This window comes from Pelobates fuscus, chromosome 9 (assembly GCF_036172605.1).
Source record: "Pelobates fuscus isolate aPelFus1 chromosome 9, aPelFus1.pri, whole genome shotgun sequence".
Classification (NCBI taxonomy): Eukaryota; Metazoa; Chordata; class Amphibia; order Anura; family Pelobatidae; genus Pelobates; species Pelobates fuscus.
The window spans coordinates 17,834,671-17,859,611 of NC_086325.1; the positions used below are offsets into that span (position 1 = coordinate 17,834,671).

The window sequence follows — 24,941 nt, forward strand, 5'->3', positions numbered from 1 at the left end:
ATGTCTGAGAAAATCCCTCATGAAGACTGTTGACCAAGCGGCACCCACTTTGACCCATCTCGAAGTTGATGACCAAGAATTCCAAGACATCAACTCACCCTGTCTGCCGCTGCAAACATTCCCTTTTGTTGATAAAGTGCAGGAATTCTAGGAAGGGACTAGATCAGGGACAGCATCTGTCAGTGAATGGTAAAGGCCCCATGTGGAGAAGTGGTGGGTTAGCTGCCATGGGATACCCTTGGGTGTGAAGCGTTCGAGAGCCATACTGACGGATGGTTAGCCTATTAGGGTCAGATCTAGGGACAGCCTTGCACTTTGCATTAACATCTAGCTAGCAGCCACGGGGTTTCTGTGCCTTTGGGTTAACACGTCTTCTGATACTAACATAATAAAGTTTTATCTCTTAGAATCTAACATTTCATAGGGGGGACTGATGTGGAATTATTAAAAATCTTTATTGTACTTGTATTGAATTATTGTACTAACTCCATTTTAACTTTATACTGTGACTTCGTCCTCCATTTTGTCCTCCTAACCTGACTTCTTCAATCCTCCATTTTGTCCTCATGACTTAACTTGTTCATTTTAAAACTACATTACGTGACTGAACTTCTCAACCCAATTAATACAGTAGACAAAGACCGTGTTTCCTTCAAGGACAAGTACCAGGAGGTGCTGGCTACTCCTTAAGACTTGCTGGCTACTCCTTAAGAGCTTGTAAGATAGTACAGTTTGAAGGCCACAGAACACAGTAGTAATGAAATGTTCTATTCATAAGAGACCTTGCACCTGGACATAAGCCTGATATCACTGACCGTGTAAAATGACGCTTAGGACCCCCTTGTCCCCCACCCGTGTCCAGAATAATCCCACCTCTGATGGGTGGGCACGGGACAAACCTCTTAATTTTACTAACCAATAGGTAAGACACTAACTCCGTCACTTAACAATTAATCCAATTGATGATGTTTATTTGCTGATATTCTAATAATCAATGATGACGCAAAATGCCTCTTAAAAGGGCCTGCGCGCCCGCTTTTACTGCACTTGCCAATAAACTTTCTCGAAGTTATTTTAACCTGAACCTCGTGTGTCAGACTTAATTACTTCAGCGTATATACGCAATTTAATTTTATTGATTTGGACAGGAACAGATAGACTTTGAACATTTTGGTTTACTTTCAAAAAGTACCATAACAACAGGATGTGATGGAGATAAGGAAATGGTGATGTAAAAAAGTGATTTCAGAACCTGTAACCTCCACCAATCAGATGCCAATTACTGTTATATTTAAGATTCTTGGCTCAGGGTGACGATGTGAGCAGCTGGTAATTACCCAGTTATATCAAAGTAAATCATGTCTTCAATCGTGTATTTACGTCTTGCTTTATCCTGTAAAACCGGTATTGTCTAATCCACGCTAAGAATGGTTATATAACGCACAGCTAATAAAACACTGTCTAAACTTGGTTGCCATTATGTTACTAGCCATTCTGAAGCCTATTACACGAACAGGAAAAACAAAAAAATAAAAAGCACTAAGCGAGAACAGAGGGGAGAACGCTAGGTTAACCAGGAGGAAATAATGCATATTCATGTTTCATTACAGCGTGTTATTTTTTTAAAAATTTTTTTCGTAAAGCTGAATTGGAGTTTTTCCCCCCCAATTCTGTTACATTGGCCTAATTTTCAATCCACGTTGCTCACAGTTTAGATAATAAGCCTTGGTTTCTGCACTCACCTGCTGTAGCTGCTGTTCCCTCTCCTTCTCGCGTTCCTTGGCAGCTTCCTCCTCCTCCTGCGCCTGCTTATTATCCGCAGAAAGTTCCTCAAAGAACTGAAAAGAAAAAAGCAGACATTCAATACAGAGTAGAAGCAGTATCCAGGACTGCAGTTAACACAGTATCACTGACACTTCTCTCTAATTTTAGAGGCAATGTATTCAATTTGTCGGCTTTTCTGATCTGTTCCCTTTTTTTCCCAAGCTAGCTGTCAGTTAATAATACACTGCTGGGAGCCAAGCGTCCGAACGGAATGGCCGCAATCTTTCACAGCTCCTGAAACAGGAGTAAAAGCTGACAGCTACCGGACCCCAAACGGCTCCATCGAAGGGTGAAAACCACCTACCACGACGCCTGAAGGGGTGAGCAGCACACAGTTGCCCTTCAGATTCCCGCAATCCGGCAGGAACACCCGACGGAGGTCTGGGGCCTACCCTGAGTTCCGCGCCATAAAGACAGCGCTGGGAATATTAGAACGGGCGGAAGCACCTGAATACTCACCTTGGGCCCAGCACACACAGCCCCAACAAGACCCAAACACCATGGGTAGAAAATCCCAAAAAACACAACCAGGTGCGTACAAAGACTCACAAGACATAAGCACCATGTTACAGCGCTCTGCTGCTGCAAAAATGGCGGCCGAGCCGGAATACACTGATGGCTCAGACAGCTCTGAGGGACTCACAGGGGAGCATTTTGAACCCCTAAACACCCGATCACACCAAACAGAACCGGCAAGGGAAAACAACCTGACCCCAGAAACTAGACAGGACATAGCAGAGCTCCTACAGGAAATGAGGCAGCTACATGCAGTAGACCTTGAGCTACTGAAGACAGAAATCACAGCATTACAGCCCGCACTCAAACCTCTGAGGAGGACATTCTTAAGACAAGAGGTACAAGGCCTCAAGGAATCCATACTCCAACTGCAATCCTCCCAAGCTAACTTAACGACCAGGGCTGAAGCGGCAGAAGACCGCCACAGGCGGGTAAATATAAAGATCAGGGGAATACCCGACTCCATTAGCATAACTTTGCCCCACTATAGTGAGTTGCCGCACTATAGTGAGTTGCCCCACTATCTCAGACGACTCACCAACTCACTCCTACCGAACATCCAGGCCAAGAAGCTCACCTTTGAGGGACTCTTTCGCATCCCGAAACCAAGACAAGCTCCACCAACAGCATCACACGATTTCATAGTCAGATGCCACTCGTCCACTGACAAGGCCCTCCTAATGACGGCAGTTCGGGGTAAAACTCCACTCACTTTTGAATCCAGTCAACTTACCTTCTACCAGAATATAACACGCAACACATTGCTGTGGAGACGCTCACTGGGACCGGTAACCAGCCAGCTGCGCAACGCAGGCATAGAATATAGATGACATTGCCACGAACTCTAACAGTAACCACGGAGGGCAACACGAAGAAACTAACCACCCTAGCAGATGCAGACTCCTTCCTCCGGCCCTGGGGCTTCCTCCGGCCCTGGGGCTCCCCACGGCAGTGGCGACAGCGACAACCCCCTCTACCTCACACACCTGGGATCCGGAGAAAGACATGACCTTCACACCCAGAGGGGGCACACAACCAGAAGCCCCGACCTGAAAGGACTGCACCAACCCGCAGGATACCCTAATAAACTGTCAAGTTTAAGATACTAAGTTCTTATAACTCACATTTGTTTCCCCACCGATCACATGCTCTGTTTAAGTTTATTTTCTATGTTACCTTTTCCCTTTTATACACCTGCCATAGAGGCGACAGGCACGAGACGACCACCCACCGACAATCCCCCCAACAGACACCTACTAATAGGACCCCAACCGGCACACCCAACACGCATCAAGCGGGCCCCCGCACTAAACAGGAGTCGCCACGCATAACACCCACGACAGCCACTTCGGACATAAGCAATAGCATCTCCCCCTCCCCCCCCCCCCCCCCGTGTCCCCCTAGGTTAGGGGACTTCCATCAACCATGACACACCAGCCCACACTGGGCTCTTGCTGCCCATAAAATGGCATATGTACCTAGTTGCACATGAAGGGCTACCTGTGAAGAGACGTTCGAGGGCTCAAACACAACTGTAGGTACGAAAAGCTACACTGCACTAGCCTAATTACTTGACTAGAAATGACTACATGCGTTAACTGACACACAACTACATGCATGGCTTAAACATTGTTTATCTATTATTAATATTTGTTAATTATACAGTCAGTTCTACATCGAACCATAGACACATACCCAGTAAAACAACTGTTTTAGCACATTCTAAACTCTGACGTGTGACCCAATCTGTGCATGAACAACTCGAACCGGAGGCTGCTATACAGGACTGTATAGCTCTCACTACTCTATACAATGAATAATGTGTAGCCCTAACATGCTACTGAGCTGGGCCCCTGAGTATAGCACACTGTCTGAATCCATTAACATACCCAGTAGGTAGGCATGTCTTGTATTTGCGCACTAACCTATTGTAATCTACTGTCTCCCTTAAAAATTTGTGCTGGTTTACATATGCCATGATGATGTCTTTCTCTACTGTCATTAATGTACTTGCCCATGCTGTCGTGGCTGTGCAAGCCCATTTGTTATAACATGCACAACAAAAATAAAGAATTACAAAAAAAATAAAAATAATACACTGCTCAAAAAAATAAAGGGAACAACACAATGTTACTCCAAGTCAATCACACTTCTGTGAAATCAAACTGTCCACTTAGGAAGCAACACTGAGTGACAATCAGTTTCACATGCTGTTGTGCAAATGGGATAGACAACAGGTGGAAATTATAGGCAATTAGCAAGACACCCCCAATAAAGGAGTGGTTCTGCAGGTGGTGACCACAGACCACTTCTCAGTTCCTATGCTTCCTGGCTGATGTTTTGGTCACTTTTGAATGCTGGCAGTGCTTTCACTCTAGTGGTAGCATGAGACGGAGTCTACAACCCACACAAGTGGCTCAGGTAGTGCAGCTCATCCAGGATGGCTCATCAATGTGAGCTGTGGCGAGAAGGAGAGCCACAACCCAGCAGCAGGACCGTTACCTCCGCTTTTGTGCAAAGAGGAACAGGAGGAGCACTGCCAGAGCCCTGTAAAATGACCTCCAGCAGGCCACAAATGTGCATGTGTCTGCTCAAACGGTCAGAAACAGACTCCATGAGGGTGGTATGAGGGCCCGACGTCCACAGGTGGGAGTTGTGCTTACAGCCCAACACGGTGCAGGACGTTTGGCATTTGCCAGAGAGCACCAAGATTGGTAAATTCGCCACTGGCGCCATGTGCTCTTCACAGATAAAAACAGGTTCACACTGAGCACATGTGACAGACGTGACATAGTCTGGAGACGCCGTGGAGAACGTTCTGCTGCCTGCAACATCCTCCAACGTGACCGGTTTGGCAGTGGGTCAGTAATGGTGTGGGGTGGCATTTCTTTGGGGGGCCGCACAGCCCTCCATGTGCTCGCCAGAGGAAGCCTGACTGCCATTAGATACCGAGATGAGATCCTAAAACCCCTTGTGAGACCATATGCTGGTGCGGTTGGCCCTGGGTTCCTCCTAATGCAAGACAATGCTAGACCTCATGTGGCTGGAGTGTGTCAGCAGTTCCTGCAAGACGAAGGCATTGATGCTATGGACTGGCCCGCCCGTTCCCCAGACCTGAATCTAATTGAGCACATATGGGACATCATGTCTCGCTCCATCCACCAACGTCACGTTGCACCACAGACTGTCCAGGAGTTGGCAGATGCTTTAGTCCAGGTCTGGGAGGAGATCCCTCAGAAGACCATCCGCCACCTCATCAGGAGCATGCACAGGCATTGTAGGGAGGTCATACAGGCACGTGGAGGCCACACACACTACTGAGACTCATTTTGACTTGTTTTAAGGACATTACATCAAAGTTGGATCAGCCTGTAGTGTGTTTTTCCACTTTAATTTTGAGTGTGTCTCCAAATCCAGACCTCCATGGGTTGAAAAATTTGATTTCCATTTTTTAATTTTTGTGTGATTTTGTTGTCAGCACATTCAACTATGTAAAGAACAAAGTATTTCAGAAGAATATTTAATTCATTCAGATCTAGGATGTGTTATTTTTGTGTTCCCTTTATTTGTTTGAGCAGTGTATTTACATTTTTCAGAAATGCAACGGATTTATATTTATTTTCCCATTTCCAGACAGAAAAGTGAGAGAATTATTTCGCCACTGATAATTTGGAGGAGTGCTAAAATAGAAATTTTGGCAAAATGAGCAGAATTTTACTATGAAAAACACACTTTTAGATGACTTCCGTATATATAAACGTTAATAGTATTACAGAAAGACAGTAATTTGTTGCTCAGAATTTTACCATCACTTTCCAGAACCCTTTGATAATTGTATTATATTGAAGAATGTGTAACTAACATGCAGATCATGTAACACAAGTACTGCATCCAAAAAAACTGCAATTTCCCATTACTGCGGTCACCTCAAGCACTGGTCTAAACTAGGATCAGACTATCAGTCGTGTCACACTCCAAGTCTTACAATCCTTTCCCAACTGCCTGCAGAGTTTGGTGTAGATTCCGGCGAGTCTATGGAACCTTTGGTGGGGTTAGAATTTATAAAAAGAACTGTTTGTTAATGGAGTGCTTACAAGTTAAATAATGATTTTGAAGGTGGAACCCTCTTTGATCTACTCAGATGATACTTAACAGTATGTACAGATCAACAAAAATACGTAAACCTCAAGGACAAAACACAAAACAGTGCAGATGGTCTAATATATAATAGATACACTTTGTGTTGGAACTTCCCAAAGTGCCAGCTCACATAAACCACAGCCCAAAATGTGGCTCTAAATAAATTCTTTAGAGTCTTGCCTGGATGACTCCTTCCCTCCGACGGTTGTCTTTGTGTTGCTCTCAGAGACCAAAACAAAAGAGGGCTGTATAGTGCAATACATTAGGGACTAAAAAAAACAAATGGTCTGTTATTGTTTATATAGTGTATGAAAGGATGCATAGTGTGGAAAAAAGCTAATTTACTGAAATTTCTATACATGATTTTAGCACCTTGTTATACACATTACTCTATTTTGACATAACGGAGCTGGGATATCAACATACCCAACTTTATACGCAACACAGACATAACGGAGCTGGGATATCAACATACCCAACTTTATACGCAACACAGACATAACGGAGCTGGGATATCAACATACCCAACTTTATACGCAAAACAGACATAATGGAGCTAGGATATCAACATGCCCAACTTTATATGCAACACAGACATAACGGAGCTGGGATATCAACATACCCAACTTTATACGCAACACAGACATAACGGAGCTGGGATATCAACATACCCAACTTTATACGCAAAACAGACATAATGGAGCTGGGATATCAACATACCCAACTTTATACGCAAAACAGACATAATGGAGCTGGGATATCAACATGCCCAACTTTATACGCAACACAGACATAATGGAGCTGGGATATCAACATGCCCAACTTTATACGCAACACAGACATAACAGAGCTGGGATATCAACATACCCAACTTTATACGCAACACAGACATAACGGAGCTGGGATATCGACATACCCAACTTTATACGCAATAATTTATTAACAAAACGTGACAAGGGCAGGGAAACCACAAGGACAGAAAGCATTGTGTGAAGTCTAACAACAAGGGATAGAAAGCTGTCATTACCGATTTCTTTACTTTCTTGTCCTTTTTGCCTTTCTTCACCACTTTCTCTGCGAGATAAAAGACAAACATGCAGTTACAGCAAACAGGACATTGTTATCATAGAGAATAGTACAAAAAAAGAGAGGCTGAGTCAGCTGGACCAGGGAGACCGTTTAAAAAATACAAAAAAAAACACCCTGATCTTGTTTTTTTGCCTAGTCACCAGGTTGCACCAGAATTCCCTGACTGTAGACCTTTCCCCATATTTAGATTGAGCCATGCTTTTAGTTGATCAATTTCTCCCACTGAAACCCAGAAATTTCCCAACCCTACCTCCGCTCCCTATATTATAGTCAGTCAATTACACCCTCAACCTGCCATGACCCCAATTAGAATGCTTTACCCCCCATACTGCCTGTACCCCCATTATAATACTCTACCCCCTATATCATACTCTATCCCCCCATACTGTCTGTACTCCCTATTATCATACTCTAGTCCCCCCATACTGTTATAATGGTGTCGTCGTCCCCTATTGTAAGAATGGTCCCCCCCATACTGTAATAATGGTGTCGTCGTCCCCCCCTATTGTAAGAATGGTCCCCTCCATACTGTAATAATGGTCCCCCCATACGGTAATAATGGTCCCCCCCCATATTGTAATAATGGTTCCGCCCATACTGTAATAATGGTTCCGCCCATACTGGTATAATGGTCCCCCCCAAACTGGTATAATGGTCCCCCCCATACTGGTATAATGGTTCCGCCCATACTGGTATAATGGTTCCCCCCATATTGTAATAATGGTTCCCCCCCATACTGGTATAATGGTGTGCCCCCCCCCCCCCTATTGTAATAATGTCGTCCCCATACTGTAATAATAGTCCCCCCCATACTGGTATAATGGTTTCCCCCCATATTGTAATAATGGTGTGTGGTGTGTGTCCCGTCCCCCCCCATATTGTAATAATGGTCCCCCCCATACTGGTATAATGGTTCCCCCCCCATTGTAATAATGGTGTGTGTGTGTCCCCTATATTGTAATAATGGTCCCCCCCATACTGGTATAATGGTTCCCCCCCATTGTAATAATGGTGTGTGTGTGTCCCCTATATTGTAATAATGGTCCCCCCCCATACTGGTATAATGGTTTCCCCCCCGCCCCCCCCCACATACTGGTATTATGGTTCCCCCCCATATTGTAATAATGGTGTGTGCCTCCCCCCCCCATATTGTAATAATGGTCCCCCCCATACTGGTATAATGGTTCCCCCCACATACTGGTATTATGGTTCCCCCCCCCCCCATATTGTAATAATGGTGTGTGTCCCCCCCCCATACTGGTATAATGGCTCCCCCCCATCCCATATTGTAATAATGGTTCCGCCCATACTGTAATGGTTCTCTCACCTGAGGTCTCCTTCACTTTCTCCTCCTCGTCCTCCAGCTCCTGCTTCCCTCGCGGCATGTTGATGAGAGTCCTGTCTGAGTGACGTCACTGCCCGTTCCCGACCCTCACGTGGCGCAGAGACTGTGCTGAACCCGGCGAACAGAGTCCGTCGGTAACCACGCCCCCAGCAGCCTCACCGGCTAATCAGAATCCCCGTCACAGACTGCGCGGCGCAGCGTAATGAAACGAGCTATTCCATTGGCTGAGCAGGGTGTGACGCGCGTGCGCAGGGACTCACTGGCTGCGCCCGACAGACTAATGGGAGTGAGGCGTGAAACGCACCTTGACGTTCTATTGGTCGACGTTCGTCGTGCAATCGAGGCGTGAATCAAAACGCTCACTTGTTATTGGCTGAAACAGAAACGTCAATGTCTGTTTGTCCAGAAAGAGTCTTGAAACGCAGACGTACGATTAATCCTGCTTTCTATTGGCTCAGTCCGATACTAGAAGGAGGCCTGACACTCATGCTGCTCTGTGATTGGTTACTTTAGTTGGAACGCACAGAGGGGCCCTTAACTGCTTAGAAGGCTGACAGAGGCACATTGTGTTTCCTTCCAGACAGGAGGGTCAGTGATGGCAGCTTCCCAGAGCCCTCCATAGGCAGAGACCCCTGGCCTGCCCTCTGTGCTGTGTAAGGAGCCTCCTGTAACCTGTGACCAGGCCCTCCATAGGCAGAGACCCCTGGCCTGCCCTCTGTGCTGTGTAAGGAGCCTTCTGTAACCTGTGACCAGGCCCTCCATAGGCAGAGACCCCTGGCCTGCCCTCTGTGCTGTGTAAGGAGCCTCCTGTAACCTGTGACCAGGCCCTCCATAGGCAGAGAACCTGGCCTGCCCTCTGTGCTGTGTAAGGAGCCTCCTGTGACCTGTGACCAGGCCCTCCATAGGCAGAGACCCCTGGCATGCCCTCTGTGCTGTGTAAGGAGCCTCCTGTAACCTGTGAGCAGGCCCTCCATAGGCAGAGGTCCCTGGCCTGCCCTCTGTGCTGTGTAAGGAGCCTCCTGTAACCTGTGACCAGGCCCTCCATAGGCAGAGATCCCTGGCCGGCCTTCTGTGCTGTGTAAGGAGCCTCCTGCAACCTGTGACCAGGCCCTCCATAGGCAGAGACCCCTGGCCTACCCTCTGTGCTGTGTAAGGAGCCTCCTGTGACCAGGCCCTCCATAGGCAGAGATCCCTGCCCTGCCCTCTGTGCTGTGTAAGGAGCCTCCTGTAACCTGTGACCAGGCCCTCCATAGGCAGAGATCCCTGGCCTGCCCTCTGTGCTGTGTATGGAGCCTCCTGTGACCTGTGACCAGGCCCTACATAGGCAGAGACCCCTGGCCTGCCCTCTGTGCTGTGAAAGGAGCCTCCTGTAACCTGTGAGCAGGCCCTCCATAGGCAGAGGTCCCTGGCCTGCCCTCTGTGCTGTGTAAGGAGCCTCCTGTAACCTGTGACCAGGCCCTCTATAGGCAGAGATCCCTGGCTGTCCCTCTGTGCTGTGTAAGGAGCCTCCTGTAACCTGTGACCAGGCCCTCCATAGGCAGAGACCCCTGGCCTGCCCTCTGTGCTGTGTAAGGAGCCTCCTGTGACCAGGCCCTCCATAGGCAGAGACCCCTGGCCTGCCCTCTGTGCTGTGTAAGGAGCCTCCTGTGACCAGGCCCTCCATAGGCAGAGACCCCTGGCCTGCCCTCTGTGCTGTGTAAGGAGCCTCCTGTGACCAGGCCCTCCATAGGCAGAGACCCCTGGCCTGCCCTCTGTGCTGTGTAAGGAGCCTCCTGTGACCAGGCCCTCCATAGGCAGAGATCCCTGGCCTGCCCTCTGTACTGTGTAAGGAGCCTCCTGGGAGGGGGTTGGGTGGAGGGGCCTCAGCCATGGCTCAGAGTATAATTACAGCCAGCAGTGACTGGGGCCATCACTATGGGCTGGTAGTATCCCTGTGTTACCTGAGCCGGTGGGGATGCTGGCAGTATGGAGGCTGTACTGGCTGTCACATAATGTCTGTGTGTGTTTCCAATACTGTCTGTGTTTCCAATAACGCCTGTGTTTTTGTATTGCAGGATCGCTCATAGTACTGAGTCACTTTGCGGTGCGGCTGGACTGGCAAGAAAGCTATCCTAAGTCAGTTTAAGTGTGTGGCGTGGCTTATGATAACAGCGGATAGGGTCTGTGATATTACCTGGTCGCCGGCTGAATCTGTGCGTCAATGAAATGCCGCGTAAGAAGCCATTCAGTACCAAGCAGAAAAAGAGACAGCTCCAAGACAAGCGGGAACGGAAGAGAGGTGATTGCTATTTTCCACTTCTGACGTGCAAAAGAATGTTATGTCTGTTATATTCCTGAATTTTCTACTTTTATCCAAATTGCCATTCAATCCTTGTCTATCTGTAAGTACAGGTTCTAAGCAGTAACCGTTTTTGATTTTAGGTTACAAATGTTTGCGTAATATTATCATAACCGTCTAGCCGTTGGACAGTCTGTGTTGATGTGTTTTATCTTTCAGTGTAGTATGGAGAGTACTAAATAATCAGGACATTTCTTGTTTGCACATGTCTTAGGGCTCCATATTTTTTGGATGTTGGTAAAGTCATTGGTCGTTTAAGGGTTAATAATCATCCACTCTCGTTGTTTCTTCTTCACAGGACCATTAGAGGCCGGTCGATCAGAGTCAAACAGTCGAAGTGAGAGCAGAGAGCGGGGTCAGGAGAACACTGATACATCAGACAGCGAAAGTATCAGACCCCAAGTCCGACGCGTCAATCAACAACCCCATATAGTCCGACCTGGAGAGAAAGGATATGACCCAAATAGGTGTGAAGAGGAATAACAATGGCAGTGTTTGTGTAATAATATTTCTCATAGGTTTTCCAGTCGTAGTGTCAGCCTTTAGAGTTTGTCTTCTCTTTATGTATTCAGGTGAGCTTGACCCCCTGTGGGTACTTTGTGTATTGCAGGTACAGACTTCACTTTGACAGAGACAGTAAGGAAGAAATTGAGCGTAGGAAGAGAATCGCTCAAGAAAAGATCCTGGAGCCCGTATCCGAGGCTGAACTAGAAGTTGATATAGAGAAAATCTACAGACCGGGGTCTGGTAAGTCTTGTGCAAAATAGCTGATCCTTATCTCATCGCCACATCTGGGGGTATATTTAATATCTGTTGCATACCTGAAAGGGAGAGGGGACGAGCTAAATCCTTTCATTTAACTTGACAAAAAGTCTTGCGGATTGTATCCAAACTATTAATGTTTGCTTTACATCAGTGCATTTTGTCAAGACATACCCCTTTTTTTTTTTTTCATAATGATAGATTCTTATTACATTTGGATTTTGTAAACATTTTTGTTCCATTTTTTTTGCAATTAAAAAAAGAAAAAGAAAAAAAATATATATATATAATTTGTCTCATGTGGGAGCTGATGTATGCCTAGATGTGACACTATGGATTGCCTCCGTTACCTCATCCTGCCATTTCTGGGAGATGATGGGAATATGCATGATCTTGCGAGACACACAAAAGACTTTCCTGGCATCTTATTGCACATACACATTGACAATTCGACTATAAATACAGTGACTATTGAAACCGCATGCATACCTTGTTAGTTTTTATTTTACACTCCACTAGTCCTCGTATTCTAATGGTTCAACTACTTTCACTTTTTTAACAATCTTTACTTCAAGTGATTATTCTGTCTGATTTATTGGTTTTGCTGCAGTTTTAATGTTCAGCTTAACAAGTTCTGTTTTTTTACATAGTCTACGTTGCGAAAACGCACAAAGAACTGCAGGGACCGCAGTCAAAATATATACCTCACAAATGCTTTCAAACCTCCATTTACAATGTATTTTACACATCAATCTTGCCACTTTACTCTTTTTCATTTAATAACATGGTAAATGGCTTAAAATAGATTTACATTAATCCCATGAAAAATCTGACTTTGCTCATTGCATTTTTCTTTTCATTACTCATTGCTATTCCTATATGCACAATACTATTGTAAAGAATGTTAAAGGCACACAATTCCCCCCGGGCATGGCACCCAAAGATTTCACTCGCTTAGAAGATAATGACCTCACTAGGCGGCTATACCACTTCTATAAAGATGGCCAACCGATCCCATTCACAGAACTCCCACAAACCACCCCTTTTCGCACCTTTGACATGTTCCGCCACTTACAAATAAAAAGCTTTCTGGAAACACCGACAATGTCACAGGAGGGACCAGAGCGAAGACGCTTTTTGAAAAACAATGCCTACAAACACCAGCACGCAAAGGCCAAATTTCAGAGATATACTCACACATAATACAACACGTTAAAGACGGAGCACTCACATACGTGTCGGCTTGGGAGAGGGACATATATGGGCCGATATATGGGAAGCCACAGCCACCATCTCAATATGCGTTAAACATAAAGAACAAGCTTACAAGACGCTCATGAGATGGTACCTCACCCCTCTAAAACTCAAACAGATGGGCAGGTCAGACAATGACTCATGCTGGAAGGGCTGCGGACAGAAGGGAACGTACCTCCACATGTGGTGGAAGTGTCCCCACACAGCGCAGCTATGGCACCAAATAGCATCTATGGTATCACAGGTCTTGCATACAAACATACCACTTGACCCATGGATATGGCTCTTGTCCAAACCCCTGGCAGGCACTCCAAGGGCCCAAAACAAACTTATTGCCAAAATTGCTCTAGCCACAAGAAGAGCAATTGCAGAAAAATGGGGAAGTCCGGACATGCCAGCAATAGACACAATCAAGTGGAAAATCAAAGACAAAATTAAAATGGACGAAATGTCCGCCCTAATTCACGACACAACTAAACACTTCAATAAGATTTGGGACCCTTGGTTCTACGAATTCCCGAACCTACCTTAAATAACAAGGGGGGACAAACCTCACACGAGGGCGCAACATACAAACCTACCGCACGACAAGGGCCACCTCATAACACACCCCTCAAAGAACAACCTAACCCACCAATCATACAGCACACAAATCACCCCCACAGAGAAAGATTAACTAATCACAACCGACACCCGAAAACACGCAGAAAATAACAAGGGGTAAACTCACTTCAGGACTACGATAACAAAAGGGTGAGTAGATGAACTCATGGAAAAGATCACACAGTGAACACAGACAACAGCCACCCACTAACCGAAAGGGATCAGGCAACACAGCATATCCCACAGGACACACACAGAAATAACAACACACTCCAGATCGAAACTCCAATACAAGCTAACACCCACACACACGACTAAACAACACCACAGACTACACACACACCAATCAAAATGCTTCACAAGCGACGAAGGGACAAACAAACATCATGCACACGCCCCCAACCCCCCCACACCCACACCCACAGATGCCAAAGAGAAGTGCTGCAACCCAAAAACCCAAACCACCAACCCGCATATTCACACAACCGAAAGGTACACGACAAACCTGACCCAAAGCCTAGTAAGAGGATACTACACCAGAATAACCACAAAAGGGCAATTCAACAGGGCATCCTTCCCCTTTTCTTTCTGTATCCCACCCCAACCAGTAGACTACTGAACTAACCTGCAGAATAAAAAGAAAGCACTTGATAAATAAACAAATAACGCAAACACCTAGAAAAAATGATGTAATCAAATGTATTGAAAAATGGTGCGAAAGGAAAAGCAAATGCTGTATGAACTAAATCGTAACTGTCTACTTCCTGTTTCTCTTCTGTACCCTTACCCCCTAAAAATCAAAATCTTTATAAATAAAGAATTTATAAAGAATGTTAAAGGATCACTATAGGTTCAGGAACACAAACATGGTTTTAAAACCATCATCTAGCCCCACATGCCTCCATAAATATAGAAATCTTACTGTATTCAAGTCTGAAGCTGTAACCCTGCATGCTGTTTGACTCAGAAAAACAAGCAGTCTGCTGATATCATCAGAAGTGGTAGCCTGATCCAATCACAGTGCTTCCCCATAGGATTGGCTGAGACTGACAAAGAGGCAGATCGGGGCAGAGCCAGCATGATTCAAACACAGCCCTGGCCAATCAGCATCTCCTCATAGAGATGAATTGAATCAATGAATCTCTATGAGGAAAGTTCAGTGTCTGCATGCAGAGGGAGGAGACACTGAATGTTTGGATGCATATTAGGCAGCCATGACCCAAGAAGGATCTGTAACAGCCATCTGAGGAGTGGCCAGTGAAGTTATCACTAGGCTGTAATGTAAACACTGCATTTTCTCTAAAAAGGCAGTGTTTACAGCAAGAAGCCTGAAGGGAATGATTCTACTCACCAGAACAAATACAATAAGCTGTAGTTGTTCTGGTGACTATAGTGTCCCTTTAATATTGTATATATTGCATAGATCAGGGGTGCCAATAGGTAGATCCTCAGATGTTGTTGGACTACAGCTCCCTTGATGCTTTGCATGCCTTTAGAATGCCTTTAGTGAAAACGCCTGAGGATTTACCTTTTGGGCACCCCTGGTGTAGATCTTTATATGTGTATGCATACTACAATTCACAAACCATATTTTCATCACTTCTTCGTTAAGAAGTTCTGTTGCCTTATTTTTTCTTTTCTAGCAGGGGTAGTTTTGCATGAACACAAACAAAAATGTTTTGCCACTGTACTATATTTCACAAAAAAAACATTTTTATTTCCCTATAACAGTTCTCGATTTTCCAAAAAGGCCGGCCTGGGGTTACGAGATGAGTAAGGAAGCCGTGCTGTCCCAGGAGGAGAAGGCTTTCAGGGAATATTTACAGAAGATCTATGAGAACCACAGTCCTAGAGAACTGAGTTACTTCGATCACAACCTGGAGGTGAGACACCAGCTTTACCCAAACTGTTTGGAGCAAGCTGCTCTGGTTAGATTTCATCCACTGTGACATTAATCTGCATCAACATGTTGTCTCTTTTAATAGCTTGCCATCATAATCCTACTGCCGTCTGGAGGCTTTCCATAGGGAATTCTATGTGTGATATGACTTGTGTATAGAGTTCTAAAATTCTTTTTTTTTTTTTTTACCGTGCCATTCCATACCACCCCCCCATCCTTGAAAAATATTGCAATATGTCCTCCATCTATTCTTAGTTGCGATTCTTTACTCATCTCTCACTTGGTATTTCAGACGTGGCGCCAGCTATGGAGAGTTCTAGAGATGTCAGATGTTATATTGCTTATAACAGACATCAGACACCCGGTAACTATTACTCTGATACTTATTTAGTGCTTTCCTTTTGAGTTATAAAGTTTGTACGCTGTGTGCATCTTGCCTTGGAACTGTATTATAATATTTAATATCTCTGTCAGGTGCTGCATTTCTCTCCTGCCCTCTATGACTACGTCACTAAAGATCTGGGGAGGTCTCTGATCCTCGTCCTCAATAAGACTGATCTGTGCCCACCATCCTTGGTTGTAGCCTGGAAACATTATTTCCAAACAAAGTTCCCCGAAGTCCACGTGGTTTGCTTTACATCCTACCCCCGGCACCCTGAGGATGAGCAGGACCCCTCTTCAGGTGTGTGTGTGTGTGTGTGGTATGATGGGTAGGGCTAGGTCTTTGGCATTATCCACAGAACAATTGATTAAGATTTGTCTAGACAAGATTTCTGATTGCTTGTGTTTTTTTTTTGTTTTTTTTCCAGTATTCAAAAAGCGTAGGAAGAGACGTAGGGTGTGGAGCAGCGCATTGGGCCCCAATCAGCTCTTGCGAGCTTGTGAAGTCATCACAGCTGGGAAAGGTACTATGATCCAAATATCAGAAGCTCTCTTTCAGCATTCCATCTTCTCATTAAGAGGTGTCATGTTGTGAGATAAAGAGCATGGTGTGTGAAAGTAGTTTAACTCATGTTATTCATTATTGTATGTGCTGAAATTACACAGGCATGGCATTTCATGCAAATTATCTTTTAGTACAAGGCAGGTGTTTGTTTGTTTTGGTATTACGCACATATTCACAACTTTTTGCATTGCTGGAATTGCGACACTCTTTTTAATTAGCTTGTATAACTATTTGTATACAAAATTTTATGTTTCCCCTTCTCTTTAACATAACTCGCCTAATGTATATGTACAGTATCTCACAAAAGTGAGTACACCCTTCAGATTTTTGTAAATATTTTATTATATCTTTTCATGTGACAACACTGAAGAAATGACAATTTAAAGTAGTAAGTGTACCGCCTGTATAACAGGGTAAATTAGCTGTCCCCTCAAAATAACTCAACAGAGAGCCATTAATGTCTGAACCGTTGGCAACAAAAGTGAGTATACCCCTAAGTGGAAATGTCCACATTGGGCCCAATTAGCCATTTCTCTCCCCGGTGTCATGTGACTCATTAGTGTTACTAAGGTGTGAATGGGGAGCAGGTGTGTTAAATTTTGTGTTATCGCTCTCACACTCTCTCATACTGGTCACTGGAAGCTCAACATGGCACCTCGTGGCAAAGATCTGAAAAAAAGAATTGTTGCTCTATATAAAGGGTATAAGAAGATTGCCAAGACTCTGAAACTAAGGTGCAGCACGGTGGGCAATACCATAAACCCTTTGTACAGGACAGGTTCCATTCAAAACGTGTCTCGCCATGGTCGACCAAAGAAGTTGAGTGCACATACTCAACGTCATATTTAGAGGTTGTCTTTGGGAAATAGACGTATGAGTGCTGCCAGCATTGCTGCAGAGGTTGAAGGGGTGGGGGGTCAGCCTGTCAATGCTCAGATCATACGCCGCACACTGCATCAAATTGGTCTGCATGACTGTCATCCCAGAAAGAAGCATCTGCTAAAGATGATGCACAAGAAAGCCTGCAAACAGTTTGCTGAAGACAAGCAGACTAAGGACATGGATTACTGGAACCATGTCCTGTGGTCCGATGAGACCAAGATAAACTTATTTGGTTCCGATAGTGTCAAGCATGTGGCGGCAACCAAGTGAGGAGTACAAAGACAAGTGTGTCTTGCCTACAGTCAAGCATGGTGGTGGGAGTGTTATGTTCTGGGCCTGCATGAGTGCTGCCAGCACTGGAGAGCTCCAGTTCATTGTGGGAACCACGAATGCCAACATGTACTGTGACATACTGAAGCAGAGCATGAACCCCTCCCTTCGGAGACTGGGCCGCAGGGCAGTATTCCAACATGATAATGACCCAAAACACACCTCCAAGATGACCACTGCCTTGCTAAAGTAGGTACAGGTATAGATGATGGACTGGCCAAGCATGTCTCCAGACCTAAACCGTATTAAGCGTCTGTGGGACATCCTCAAACGGAAGTTGGGGGAGCACACGGTCTCTAACATTCACAGTGGAAGAGGACTCCAGTGGCAACCTGTGAAGCTCTGGAGAACTTCATGCCCATGAGGGCTAAGGCAGTGCTGGAAAATAATGGTGGCCACACAAAATATTGACACTTTGGGCCCAATTTGGACATTTCCACTTAGGGGGCGTACTCACTTTTGTTGCCAACGGTTTAGACATTAATGGCTGTGTTGAGTTATTTTGAGGGGACAGCAAATTTACACTGTTACACAGGCTGTACACTTACTACTTTACATTGTAGCAGTGTGTCATTTCTTCAGTGTTGTCACGTGAAAAGATATAATAAAATATTTACAAAAATGTGAGGTGTTTATACTCAATTTTGTGAGATACTGTTTGTATGTAAGTGTGTGTGTTTGTGACGAATGACAGTCAAGATCAGTAATTCTTAGGAAAAAGAAATCGGATTTTACACAGACACCCACAAAATCCGAATAGAAGCTCCTCAATAAATTTAACATGGTGAAAACACAAATTATATTAGCTAGACTTTTTTTTTTTTTTTTTGCTGTTACGTAAGAAACATGATAATGTTTGGATTTTGATGCTCACGTGTTGTAACATATTATATCTATTTTTTTTCTTCTTGTCTTCTTTTCTATAATCACCTCTCCCCTCTTTCTCACCTTTACCTGTTCCCACCTGCAGTTGACCTCACAAGTTGGCGAAGGAAAATAGAAAGAGACTCTGCAGTGCTGTGTAACCCTGCCAACGACCGGGCGGAAAGTATAGTGGATTCAGGAGACGCCGTCCTCTCCCAGCAGATCTCCGAAGCAGAATTGGGAACACCCAGCCGAGAGCTCTACAAAGATGGGGTGCTGAGCATTGGCTGTGTGGGTGAGATGGGTCTGCTAAGATTTCTCAATTCCTTTTCTTTTATTCCTTGGAGCAAACCGTAAAGTCTACATCCTTCATATAAGTTTCAGTATCCTTTTTCTAAACTCTGCCTTTAAATTCTATTCTAATACTCTCCTGTGCTCTGTCCTTACTCCACAGGATTCCCCAACGTAGGTAAGTCATCCATAATAAATGGGCTTGTGGGTCGGAAGATTGTTAGTGTTTCACGGACTCCAGGACACACCAAATACTTCCAGACCTACTTTCTGACACCTACCGTACGCCTCTGTGATTGTCCTGGACTCATCTTCCCATCTCTCGTTGACAAGCAACAACAGGTAAGTGTACATTGAAAGCAATACAATAGGAAAATTTTGTTCTGTGAGCAGTTAATGACATCTGTCTCCGCATTGAAAATGTTCACGCTCTTTGTGGGAGCTGATAAAAACGTGACCTTCTATTGATTAGTGGAATTTAGTCGCAGAGACCCGCTGTGTGATTTTAGAAGTGTGCAATGAACCATGCTTTTTAAGGTTGGATTAGGCTGTAGAGTACGGAATGTACAGTATGCCACCGCCCCACATGCAGGGTGCTTGGTTGCGCATATAATATACCCTGTGTGCGCATGTCATTTGCCCCACTCCCACGTACACACACGTTTGCATTTGGCATAGATGATCTTACTAAATATGGTGTCCAAAGTGCCACAAGACTGTATTTTATTTGTTTAGTATTATTTCTCAATATGACAGAATAGGCAGATAGCTTATCTTTAATGATCTGCATTGACTGTAAGTGTGTGTGTGTGTGTGTGTGTGTGTGTGTGTATTTATTTTGTATGTTTTCGCTCTGAGTTTTGATTCATCTTCTCTCGAACAGCTTCTTGCTGGGATATATCCAATCGCTCAGATTCAGGAGCCCTATACGTCAGTGGGATACCTGTCCTGCCGAATAGCCGTCCCACAGCTTCTCAAGCTTTCACAACCCAACGGGGTAAAGAATGGTTGGACTGCCTGGGATATTTGTGAGGGTGAGTGACTGATTTAAATCTTAAATGTGTTCTTTGTGGGTTATTGGTCACAAAGGGATTTCTCTCATTCTGAATCTTTTTCCTCTTAGCTTGGGCTGATAAACGAGGGTATAAAACTGCGAAGGCTGCTCGCAGTGACACGTACAGAGCAGCTAACAGCATCTTGCGGCTTGCTGTGGACGGGAGACTTTGCATGTGTATGAGGCCTCCGGGGTACACCCAGCAGAAAGGTAATGGTAACATACCCTCCCCACTTGCCCCTATATCCTCTTTTTATCTTTATTCTGTACCCACTTGTCTGTTTAAAACTCACCCTTCTCCTCTCAGAGTCCTGGGAGCAGCATCCAGAGACTCTGGAAATTGTAGCCCATATTCAGGCCCAGGGCCACCCAAATGATGACTTGTCTTCGGGTGGAGAAGAGGAGGAGGAGGAGATCTCCAGTTCTGGAGAGGAAACAGAGGAACGAGACCACGATGCTGATGAAGAGGAGGATGAAGAAGAAACCCCAACACCATCTCATTCTAAGAAAGCTGGAAAAAGCAAAATGTCTGATTCAAACCCTTTTGCCCTCCTGGGGGAAGACGAATGTTAAATTTGGCATGGGGAGGGATTAAGTATATGGGTTCATGCTTTGTTAAGAGGCAGTTTTTCTGCGCCCATTCATGTTATTTCCCTTGCGTATTATCCTTTCATGAGTTAGGCTTGGTCTCCGTTAAAATGGCTGACGTTCCGAGCTCAGTGTCTGAGTGAGCAGTCATTACTCGGTATGTTCTGCTTACACTCTACTTGGCTGACCTAAACTGAGAGTGATTTTTGCCGGACATGATCTGAGAGGAGAGCTCAAAGCAAGTGAGAAGCTCGGTTCTCTAGAGCAGTCGTTCCTAAGCGGACCAGTGTTAAGGGATTACCCAGTTCTTTTTGAGTGAAGACTTCCAGTCCATTAAAACATGGAAAAGACATGTAGCTTTGTTTTGGAGGGGATGCAGGAGGTTAGGTTTCCAGGAGCAATGACACCATTTCAATCTGTTACAATATCTCCAAATCTAGAAAGGTCACAATATAAAATGTCAGATGGTGGTCCAGTTGCCCTGGGTGGGCTCTTAGAAATGGTTCCTGTATGAAATGAGATTCCTGCTGTATTACAACTCTTCCTTCTCCCATTTCTCCAGCAACTTCCCTAATCTAGCCACAGATTTCAAATGGCTGATGATGAAAACCCTCTTGTTTAAGGTTTGGCGTGTGAAAAATGTATTTGCTGTGTAATTGAGGTGATCGTGTGATGCTATCATTCTGAGTAGGGCTGTGATTGGCTGAGAATGCAGAGTTTTCTCTAAGCTCATGCCTGACGTGTGATTAGCAGGGGATTCCAATCATTCCCACTATCCTTCTATCTGCCCTTATTTTGTCTAAAATGATTTGTCCAAAGGAGTAAAGCAGTAGCTCAGTCTGTCCTGACACTATACATGTCCTCACCCACAAACTAATTTCATGTTGGGGCACCGGCCCTGGATAGTTAAATTCAGATGGAAAAAGGTTTATCTAGAAAAGAAACATTAACTCTGTTTAACAATCTTTTTCCTCTGTTTTCCATTCAGATTTAGACCTCGATTTTAATATTTGTTTTGAAAAGCTTGTCAAATTATTTAAATCTGTTTATCTTGTGTAGATAAACCATTGGGAAAGGTTTGAATAACTTGAAAATCTTATTCAAACATATTACATTGAGGCCTTAATTGGTCTCATCCTCTGCCCGCCAGAGTGTGTGTGTGGTGACTATGTAGTGTGTGTGTGTGTGTGCGTCAGCTGTATGTAGTGTAAGTGTGTTTGGATTGTGTGTAAAGTTTTGCCCCCTCCAGCATTGGAATTCCACGTCACTCATGTTTTCCATTTTAATTTTTAGCTTCATTCCCACCCCCATTTTTTTATTTCCTGGTAAAAGGCCATTCTTGATATTGGCATTGCGAGGTTTATATGCTAAACCTTGAATTGAAAACAAAATCTGCATTAATCGCTCAGCTGAACAAATTCTACTTTATTCCTAAATCTGCAATTTTGGTCAAAGTATTGCAATTTTTTTTTTGTGAATTCCACCTAATTCACTATCCAGGGAATCCCTCTTTGGCTTTTCCAGCTATAACATTTCATAAAATATGACACATTGAAAGGGGACCATAGCGCCAGATAAATCTGAAACTACAATTTCAAAATCTGACCAATTATTGAAAAAAAAAAGTATCTGTTCACTAAAGCAGATACTAAGGAGAATTGAATGTATATTGAAAACAAAAAAATATAATATACATAAAAAAAAAATGTGTGCCACAATTTTTAGCAAAAAAAAAACAAAACAAAACCCATTTCTGTGTTTCAGAATTTTTCCAGTGAAGCTATTTTGGAGTAAACTTTACCATTTGTGGTTTAGTGTTTTCTCTTTTGTGCGTCAGATTTGGGGACGTTTGACGAACTGTTCAATAAACCTGTTGACATTCCGCAGTCCTGTCCGAGTGGGCCAGGTATTGGCAGGGATTCTAATCCTGTTGGGATATAAATAAATGCTGTACTTAGCTGAGAGGGAGGGACTACATTTCTCAATATCCAGCAAACTGCTACAATCAGCTGAGAACAAAATAAATCTGTGCTTTTTTTTTGAAGAGCAGGTCCTTCCCTGCTCCTGACCTTTGCTTTTCAGGCATGATGGCCTCTCCCTCCCCTTTGCTTCAGATGTCTATTTTGCTGTATACAAAATAAATATAATTCTATTTAATGATTCCGGAGGCGGTTTTTATTTCTTGTATTTACGAAGACTGTTATTCTATGTGAATGTGTGCGCGCTTGTCCTGAGCCTGTCTAACGTACTTGGTTATTCTCTAACTGGCAACTGCAAATTGTAGGTAAAAAAAAGCTGATCTACAACATCGCTGACTTGGGGAATTCTTTCAATTTGGCTCTTTTGGACTTAACTGGGAATTCCCAAAAGTTGACCATTTAGCTAATCCAATTGTGTGAGTGAGATGATCATAGTTTGCATAGTTCTGACTGTCACATTATCTCTCATTGGAGTCATACTCTCCGGGTGTAGACTCTCCATTCTGCATGCTTAAGCAAGATCTTAGTGTAAAACATGCAATTTAAATGAGCACAGTTAAGAAATTGGGATACATTTGATGGGAAACCTGTTAAGATATACTTTATGTTGCAGTCATTTTGTTACAAATATGTAAATATGTAACTGTACAGGTTAATGTCTAGTTTATTAGATCTCTGCCACCCTCAATGATGAGGGGCCTAGACGGGACATATTTGGGTATTAGGGTGGATAGATGGGTGGGAGCTGTTTATAGCAATTATAATTGAAGCATTACTGTCTTTTTGACTTTGTTACATTCATTGTGATCTTTGTGACCTCACTGCTCTACCGTATACACTTAATAAGGGATAATTCTAACATCACTATAAAATTTGTTAATAAATTGTGGCTAAACTAATGCTGCCTCAGTACATATACATAAAGCTGCTATTTGAGTATATACATATATTTATTATGTCATAAAATGTCGGTTTATGAGGTTAAATGTGTTCTGGTACCTAAAATGGGTCTTCACAAATGGCATCCAAGGAGCCTACGACCACTGATGCTTCCCTTGCAAAGTTGAGGATTGCATATTTTGTAAAGGAACATTTTAACTCGCTCTCTCTTGGCTGGAGCTGTTCAGGACAGTCCCATCCACTTGTCATGTCTTTTTACTCTGACCTAGAAGATGGGAAAAAAAGTCCATAGACCCATCCAGTTTGAACGGATACAAAAACAAAAGTGTTGGATCCATTAAATCAAATCCTGTGTTTGAAAGATGATCTTTGACAGCATTTTGGAATTCGAACCGTTTTTGGTAGTTTTCTCCCATCACGGGTGAAAAGACATAATCCATGCCATCTTCCATCTGTGCCTTTATTTGCGGGTGATGAGTGTTTACAATAATGGCGAACGTTTTGACCGGGCTGGAGTAGGTCTTTTTTGCGCTGGTTATGAACAAGATTGCTTTTCCAAGAATTGTTTCTCTGTAATCTTTGTAGTCAAAATGACTATTTAGGTTGACCTTCCTCTCGATGTAATTGATGATCTTGCATTATCGCCCGTCTATGTCGGAATACTCGCCACTGATTATATGATAGCCCCCAACGTGATTGACCGATGTCAAAGTATTGTCCTCCAGTCTCCGGTACTGTGGCTGCAGCTCCAGCAAGAGTTTCAGAGGCACGATGGCTATCTGGCAATTCTCTGTAGATTGAAGCAGGTCGAAGGATACACAGTCCATTGTCTTAAGGGAGGTGATACTTAAAAGCCTCCCCTGGGCTTTACGTCCTCTTGTAGGGTCTGCGCCAGCCATGGCTAAAGTTAATGCCAAAGAGTTTGGTGAACCAGCTGATGAGCAGTGTGAGTGAAATAAACTGAGTGCAAGCTATACGACTGTTGTTATAGGTTGACTCTACAAACTTGTTGTAGTGGCACTGTGGGAGAGTCTTGACAGCTGTTTCTCTACATTCCTCCAAGAATAGGGAAAGTGGTACGGTGGGTCATGTCGCACTCCCTGCCTGTCTGGATGGGGTAATTATGACATCATTTGCTTTTAAAACTGTTTCAATGCGGGATCAGCTACAAAAACGAATACTAGAGGGAGCGCTGTATACAAAGTAGAAAATAATGTATCCTGTTACTAATGCTGCAAATATAATGTTTTGTCTTTTCTACAGTAATCACTCAGCCTCTCCTTTCCCTGTTCTATGCTGTTTTGCACATTATTGCTTTATGATCTGTGTTTTATTT

General features: G+C 44.0%; 2 protein-coding genes and 1 pseudogene across 4 annotated transcripts in view; 1 reads left to right on the forward strand and 2 right to left on the reverse strand.

Moving 5' to 3' along the window:
• Positions 1-9,078, reverse strand: part of ABCF1 (ATP binding cassette subfamily F member 1) — a 41,539-nt gene extending 32,461 nt beyond the window's left edge. For both annotated transcript variants that reach the window (XM_063431337.1, XM_063431336.1), the window contains exons 1-3: positions 8,897-9,078; positions 7,508-7,554; positions 1,743-1,838 (exon numbers count right to left, since the gene is read on the reverse strand). In XM_063431337.1, the coding sequence (XP_063287407.1) occupies positions 1,743-1,838; positions 7,508-7,554; positions 8,897-8,954 (201 nt within the window). In that variant the 5' untranslated portion in view covers positions 8,955-9,078. The remainder of the gene's footprint in view (positions 1-1,742; positions 1,839-7,507; positions 7,555-8,896) is intronic.
• A 286-nt stretch (positions 9,079-9,364) lies between these two features.
• On the forward strand, positions 9,365-21,625 carry GNL1 (G protein nucleolar 1 (putative)). 2 transcript variants are annotated; one of them, XM_063431338.1, is made up of 13 exons: positions 9,365-9,502; positions 10,969-11,192; positions 11,551-11,719; positions 11,863-11,999; positions 15,603-15,754; positions 16,064-16,135; positions 16,246-16,453; positions 16,581-16,676; positions 18,900-19,088; positions 19,248-19,426; positions 19,968-20,118; positions 20,208-20,348; positions 20,446-21,625. In XM_063431338.1, exons 2-13 carry the CDS (start codon positions 11,120-11,122, stop codon positions 20,709-20,711), a joined length of 1,833 nt encoding a protein of 610 aa, XP_063287408.1. In that variant the 5' UTR covers positions 9,365-9,502; positions 10,969-11,119; the 3' UTR covers positions 20,712-21,625. The 2 variants fall into 2 exon arrangements, with proteins under 2 accessions (XP_063287408.1, XP_063287410.1); XM_063431340.1 differs by lacking the exon at positions 9,365-9,502 and adding an exon at positions 10,601-10,674.
• A 2,225-nt stretch (positions 21,626-23,850) lies between these two features.
• On the reverse strand, positions 23,851-24,504 carry LOC134573603 (mesenteric estrogen-dependent adipogenesis protein-like; annotated as a pseudogene).
• Positions 24,505-24,941: the final 437 nt, after the last annotated feature.